This window comes from Helianthus annuus, chromosome 15, assembly GCF_002127325.2.
Source record: "Helianthus annuus cultivar XRQ/B chromosome 15, HanXRQr2.0-SUNRISE, whole genome shotgun sequence".
In the NCBI taxonomy this organism is placed as follows: Eukaryota; Viridiplantae; Streptophyta; class Magnoliopsida; order Asterales; family Asteraceae; genus Helianthus; species Helianthus annuus.
In genome coordinates, this window is record NC_035447.2 from 102,416,349 (window position 1) to 102,423,554 (window position 7,206).

At 33.9% G+C, this 7,206-nt stretch overlaps 1 protein-coding gene, 2 long non-coding RNA genes and 1 pseudogene across 3 annotated transcripts; all 4 read left to right on the plus strand.

Annotated features, from left to right (window-relative positions):
• The first annotated feature begins 356 nt into the window (after window positions 1-356).
• Window positions 357-1,124, plus strand: LOC110921690. Its single transcript, XR_002582543.2, has 3 exons — window positions 357-396; window positions 513-681; window positions 1,039-1,124. It is a non-coding gene; the product is annotated as an uncharacterized LOC110921690 (long non-coding RNA).
• A 300-nt stretch (window positions 1,125-1,424) lies between these two features.
• LOC110921689 (la-related protein 6B) lies at window positions 1,425-2,528 on the plus strand. Its single transcript, XM_022166042.2, has 5 exons — window positions 1,425-1,544; window positions 1,654-1,701; window positions 1,787-1,852; window positions 2,074-2,235; window positions 2,466-2,528. The coding sequence occupies exons 1-5, from the start codon at window positions 1,527-1,529 to the stop codon at window positions 2,478-2,480; spliced, it is 309 nt and encodes a 102-aa protein (XP_022021734.1). The 5' UTR covers window positions 1,425-1,526; the 3' UTR covers window positions 2,481-2,528.
• A 482-nt stretch (window positions 2,529-3,010) lies between these two features.
• Window positions 3,011-5,436, plus strand: LOC110924608 (annotated as a pseudogene).
• A 140-nt stretch (window positions 5,437-5,576) lies between these two features.
• Window positions 5,577-6,383, plus strand: LOC118487646. Its single transcript, XR_004882380.1, has 3 exons — window positions 5,577-5,644; window positions 5,983-6,079; window positions 6,243-6,383. It is a non-coding gene; the product is annotated as an uncharacterized LOC118487646 (long non-coding RNA).
• The last annotated feature ends 823 nt before the right edge of the window (window positions 6,384-7,206 follow it).

The window sequence follows — 7,206 nt, forward strand, 5'->3', positions numbered from 1 at the left end:
AGACAAATTTGGACGCGGGATCCGTATTTCTTAGGTTCGGACTTCGGCTTTTTATTGCACCGACTCACATTAATTCGGATACTATATATTGTTTTTAACAAACCCTAATGCTTCATACATACAGATTTTGCTCATCGCTCTGTTCTTCTCCCACTGATTCAAACCCTAATTCCGATTTAAGATCAGGTTAGCAATCGTATCTATTTATGGATTTTGGTGATTGATTAACTTTCTCTCCTTTTCTCTCTGTAAACCCTAACTGAAAACTTCATCGCCTTTTTTTCGGGTCATACAATCGTATCTATTTATGGATTTTGGTGTTTGATTTCTACAGGTTTTGTTGTGAGTATCGTGAATTGAGTTATCTGTTTGACCCGTCTTGATATTTGATCACAGGTATGTTCTTCCTTCTTGATATTTGATTTTTTTTTTTTGTTATCTGTTTGATTCGTGTTAATCCTATTTTTGTTTTCCTTTTTCGCTCTCTACTCAAATCACCATCAAAATCACAGATTATCTTTCTTCGTCGTTTGATTGCCGTGAAGAAGGAATCATGTGTTAACTACAAACCTTAATTGTCGAACTCTCCACCGCAAACCCTTTATTCAGTGATACACAAAGGAGTTACAATTGGTTGGATTTGCATTCGTGTCGCGCAACTTTGGGATCAGTGGATTCAAGGTAAATCAATTCTTAACTTGAAATTGGTTTCCGTTTGATGATGATCTGTGAGTTGTCTGAAACCGAAGTTTTGTGCTTTATTTGTTTATTTACAAATTTATAGATATACCATCATTTTCCCAAGTATTGTGAATACTAAAGCAACAATCAGGTATCTATGAACATCTTTTCTTTGTTTGTTGATTTATAGTTCATAACATAATAAACTGTTCATAAAAGTAGTTAAATATGATACGTTATATAGATCTTTTATGTGGGTATAAACTTTGAGTGATTTTATAGCGATGTGTAATTGATGATCTAATGTTTTTTTTTTTTTTTGGTTTAACGGGTTCTTAAACCTGATCCAATCTGTAGAAGAGCAATTACTGTGGATCGGTAGTTCAAGAACAAGCAGGATTACACTCGTGGATCTTGCTGGATTTGAGAAGAACATAATCAACGATGCTGGTAGAGATTGTGTCAGTGAAGATGGGAAAAAAGTCAAACGTCTACAACCTCTAACTAAACCAGATATGGAAGAGCTGCAAGTGCGTCTTTGACCATCAACATTCTAGAACATTCAATTTGCATGTGTTTAATATTTTTTTTGTTTTTATTCTGTAGTCGCGCATAATTGTTGCTGAAAATTTACCTGATGACCACTGTCATCAGAACCACCTAATGAAGATTTTTTCGGATGTTAGAAGGTACCGGGTTTTCATATAGAACTTATACTTTGAATTTGTTAGTGATCATATACTTTGAATTTGTACGTGATTAGTTTAAAGACGATTCGTACATATCAGCCACAAGCTTCCAATGGTGGGGCCACTTCAGCATCAAGAGCAGCAAAAGCCGATGGTATGCTTTTCAGTAACAAGGTAATCATGTATTGGCATATTGAGATTCAGTTATATGTTGCTAAAATTTTTAATTTAAAATGCATCTGTTATACATTTTTAACAATGTATATACGTATTTTTGGCACAGTTACATGCTTTTGTGGAATATGAAACCATTGAGTCTGCTGAAAAAGCAGTAAGTGGCACCATTCCTTCAAATTATAATACGCTTAATAGGCGCACTTTCAGGAATTTAATAACATTTGTTTTTTTGTTCATAGGCTTCAGAGCTCAACAAAGAGGGTAACTGGAGACACAGTTTTAGAGTTCGTTTACTGAGACTCCCTGTATGTGCTTTAACAATACTTTACTAACAACTATTTTTTCCTCTAATTAACCCATTTGTTGGTAAACATGTCGAATTTGCCACTTCATGCAGCAATTATACTTTTAAAATCAACAGATGTCTTAAATTCTCTAAAATTTTAACGATAACGGTCTCTGATCTTTTAATTAATGTTTGGTTGATTATATATACAACTGAATTTATTTTATATTTCCTTAAAAGTCTCAGGCAAAACCAGCTCAAACGCGTGGAAAGAAAGCAGGGCAGGAAGATGATGCGGTCCCTAAGGAAGATGACACATCTACATCAGAGCAACATTTACTGAATGAGAAACATGTAGATGACACTTTTCAACAATCTGATGTCCAGCCACATGAACATGTAGTAAGTCCCTTTTACTTTAATCGAAAGCTTGATGCTTCATTTTGTGTACTTTTTTGGTATTTTAGGTGTGGGGAGGGAACCACGAAAGAAGTTTTCTCGATTTTTTCATGATATATGTTTTTTTGTTTCAAAGAGTTACGTTTGTCATCTTTCATTTTCTTGCAATATGTTTTACTAACAAAGCCGTTGGATGGTATCATACTACTTGATACTCTTATATCAAAATGTAGGTATTACCCTTTTGACCCAAAACCAAACCTATATCAAATGGGTCAAAAGTAGCCTTAAATGGTTCTTTTTAAAATTAGGACCAAAAGTCTTTCGGGTCAACCTGCGCCCTATTTTCTATTCATCACTAAATTGCCAGTGAATTGACTTGAAAGTGGCCCTTTAGTTGACTTTTTTAAATTTAGAACAAGACACTTTGAAATCAGTGAATCTAACATTCATATTCAAGAATCTATTGTAAGTGTTAACCCTTTATTTTGTTTTCATTTTTTTATTGTTCGTCCAATTAATTCTGAATTCGAGTTCGTAAGTGATTTGGGGATGAGTCTGAGTATGGTCCAAACTAATATTCCAGTTTTGATTTTTTTTTTTGGTTATAACAGGTGATGATAGCTTCTTCGTACAAATCAATCTACATACAATTTGTATTCATGGTTGATAGAAATAAAGTCAACAGAGGTGGATCTTTATTTCTTATAGTGTTTTAATTTAATAAAAAAAAGTCTAACAAAGACAGTAATACCCCTGACTTGACGGAGAAAAACAGATGGAGTTAACGAGTCGGATGCAATGGCAATATTTCAAACTTTTTGAATCCAAAAGCGTAAAAACATACCTTTGGACGGAAGTCACAAAACTGGCCATACCTCAGGGACGAAAATGGCTTTTTACTCAAATATTATATGCTTCTTTTTTAGTTTTATCTTTTATTAATTTCAATTATGCTAGCTAGCCTATCTATGACTTAACATCCGCTAAAATTGTCAGAACTATCATAGACCATCATCACTCAAATCAATCACGCAATCGGTGATGCGGGAGTAATGAGCCAGCAATGCAAGACACTGGTTGATCAGTACGGAAAGACTATAATCGAAATGCTCTTATCTGAGGTACCAGCATAATGCCGTTTATATGCACAAGCATGCTTGATAGTTTATTTCGTAAAACTTCTGACATCCAACCTGAATATGTTGTGATATTCTGTAGGCGCAACCTGATAAAATCTGTTCTCAAATGAATTTATGCACTTTTGACGGTTCACGAGATGTTAGGTCAGTCTCACATTGCAAGTTGTGTAAACCTTTGTCATCGCTGTTTGTTACTAACAGTTATTTTTAGCAGTTCAATAATCGAGAGTGTGGTTGACAAGAATGATGGGAAGTCTTCTGCTGGATTAAATGACGGGATTTGTACATTCTGTGAGATGGCTGTTGTTTGGATGCAAAGCCAACTTAAATGAAACCAGACTGAAGATAGCATAATTAATTATGTCAATGAGGTGAAGTAATATCTGTGATCAAAGAAATAAACCAGAACACACACACACATATATAGAGTATTGGGTCTGAGGTTTTCATTTATCTAAATGCAGTTGTGTGACCGAATACCCAGTCCTATGGGAGAATCTGCAGTGGATTGCCACATTCTTTCCAACATGCCTAATATCGCCTTTACTATTGGCGGTAAAACTTTTGAGCTCACCCCAGAACAGGTGATAACATATTCTACTGGCTTCTTGGTACAAATCAATCTACATACAATTTGCAGCTACAAATATTGAACTAACAATAGAATTTGAGGTACCTGGAGATGCTGAACTGAAAGCTTTTGGGGGGTGGATGTGGGGAAGTTTATGGAGCATGCAATGAAGACCCCATCGACTCATCACGCGGCGTCGCCAAGCGGTTTAGGGGTCCAGGTACGGGCATCATGTTCTTTGTTCCAAATTACATATTATTTCTGGATTTCGCCTGGAGTCTGAACCGCAACATATGGTTGTGGTTGGTGTAGGGTTGTATTTGAAGAAAATATATCTAAAGAAGGCTTACAAAATAAATCTCTCAGGTACTTATAGAGCATTTAATTTTATTATGAGAACTAATTAACACACCGAAGGATTATAGCAAAGCATTTTGAGGAGATGAAGACTGATATCCAAACTAAAGTTCTTTAAATCTATGAGGCTTCAAGTGCTGACCTAATATTAAGGTTTTGTTTAACGGGAACAAAACTTATAATATGTATTTGTTGTTTAACTTTAAAATTTGATGGCTGGAAACCAAATAGATTGGAGGGGTAGACTTTTGTTATGGAGATCAAACTCTGACATAAAGTATGGATGTGTTGGGCCCAGAAATAACAAACGGGTCATATTGTTCTCTTTGTATAGCATACTGTACAGGTTTTCTATCCTTCGTTCTTATGCCACTGAGGTGGGAGATGGATCTTTTCTTTGAGATAAAAGTTATGATAGTTGTGATTTATGCAAAGAATCAGTAGATGAAATGCCAGTTTTTGCATAGATAGTTTGAGGTGATCTGACTTATGTTAACTTACTTTTTTATGTTTGGTTTAAAGAGGACATTATAAGCTTTGTTTGTTTTTTTTTCCTCCATTCTTTTTTTGGGGATTTACATCTGTACTTTGTACATGCTTCATTACGACCGTTAGGAAGTCTAATTTTAACTCCTTTCATATTTGTTAATTTAGAGTATGTAAATTTTGTCAGGTTTACTTATTTATCACATTATAATATGTTTTTTATTCCGTCAAATATGTAGAGATAAAAATGACTTCCATTCTAATATTTATTTTCAATATGCATAGCTTTTTTAAATATGGTTGATATTACGAAGACATGGCAAGGTGGACACTCAACAATAATATGCTTAAATATAGCGTTACAAGGCACCTACTTACTGCAGACATTCACCAGCTCTGTAAAGGTGATGTTGCAATTACAAACCCTTCGAAAATATACCAGGTTTGCTTATAGATATCATGTGGATTATGCTTCTACATTACATGAATACAAATTGCTGATGGTATGTTTTGTATAGTGAGTGAACCTATTTTTACCCAATTAATATACGACAGGCTTTGGTTGCTTCGGTTGACAGGGAAACTGGGACGGAATGCCCTAGCCGCCGCCTCCAGCAATTATGGCTAGGGTTCCGACCAGTTGTTCTGGAGTTCACAGGTATGCATTTTTTTTCCTTTTTTTAAATAGTATATGTTGATTTTTGGTTTCCGTTTATTTAGTCTATTAAAAAGTGTTTGTTATTCTTTGTTCTTCAATATTAGTTAATTTTATGGTGTTTTGTAATCAGATTCAAACAGTTAAATGCAATTTTTTAGTCGAGCAATCAGATAAAAATTGAACCCCTCCAACTTTCAGGTACTTCAGATTCATGATATTTTTTAGTCCGGTACTAACTGCTTCGAGGTGCGATTTTGATTTATATAGTATATATTGTTCATGAGATTTGTTGAGCTTGAAATTGCTACCAACTTAATAAATTTTAGGTTGTAAATTAGTTTTTATCTATATCATGGTAATGATTGTTTTTGTATATATGAAATCCATAGTGTATAATAAACAATATGATGGTAATTTCGAGTCCAAATTGCGCCGAATTGAAGAACTTACAGGATCTAACCTAGATTGCTTTATTTTGATTCAGATCAGATATTAAAACAAAGATTATGAATTTCATTTCTTGTATGTTGTTGCAGGTGGTAGTATAATTTTCCAGCAAGTGGCAAGGTTGATGATTTTGATGATGTCACAGAAACTACTGCTGATGTAGGGGTGAACAATTCGTCTAATAAGGTATGCCTCAGTCTAAGTGAGCGTATTTGTTGTTCTTTCAGTATGGCTTGGGTTGAAGATAGTTAAGGTTTTATGAACTAATTGGGTGGCTGAATTTAGAATTATTGAATTAGGGTTAGGGTTAGAGAATTGGAGCTTATTTGATGATTACTTGATTGTCTAGGCTAAATTAGCATAACTTTTTAAATGAAGATGGGTGTAATTAGAAGTTAACATTACTTTTCACAAGCAAGATGCTGAGGACATTCATCTTCAGGTATCTCTATATTTATGCTTTGTTTAGAAGTTATAATGCATATCAGAAAACATAAATCTATTATTTTTTATTATATATATGATAAATAAAAACAGATTGGGGACACATGTCTCGTGATTAATGTTGGTACCGCCTGCTTATTATAGTAGTTTGGTGTTTAGTGTTCTTTAGGATATTTTGTTCCCCAGTTTTATACTCTTAATTTGGTTCAACTAGATTATTTTAATCTTATATTTTCAAATACAGTTTCAATTTGCTTTTAGATATTAAAATTAGTGATTTTTAACTTTTTAGTTTGTATTAGATTCTAGAATCTGGTTCATCTGGATGCTAATCGTGTGTTTTTTAACTTCATAGATATAATATTTGGTATTTTGTTCAGCAATTTTAAAAGTTGGATGTCCCAATTCCTTTTTCTGGAGAAACAAACTGCAGTGTGTGTTAGATTCTCACTTCTATTTGAGGCTTAAAATATTATTTTCCGCTAACCGTTTTATGTATGATACCTTGAATTCATGATAACTATGTGGAGTACTTTTGTAATACAGGGAGGAATCAGAAGGCAACCGCATGGGCATTTTTGGATATGTCGATGAAGAGGATGCATCTACTGAGTTTGTCAGTAACAGCAGGTCAAGTGTCTTCGTTGTCAAGGGTTATTTTTTAAAAAAAAAAAACTTGAATGAGCTGGTCTGGTCCATCAACATACATTTGATTAATATGGTTCAACAACTTCATTCATTATACACGTTGTAAAAAGGTCAAGATAATATTTTAGTGTTTAATAATTGTAGTTTCGACCCAGTCAAGTTTTATATGCGTATAAAAATTGATAACCATCTTGATTATAAGTGATTCTTCCAACTAATCA

Coding starts and splice junctions, on each gene's coding strand:
- LOC110921689 (XM_022166042.2), top strand. Junction 1,702..1,786: donor TTGAGTCTGCTGAAAAAGCA/GTAAGTGGCACC, acceptor TTTTGTTCATAG/GCTTCAGAGCTCAACAAAGA. Junction 1,853..2,073: donor TTCGTTTACTGAGACTCCCT/GTATGTGCTTTA, acceptor TTTCCTTAAAAG/TCTCAGGCAAAACCAGCTCA.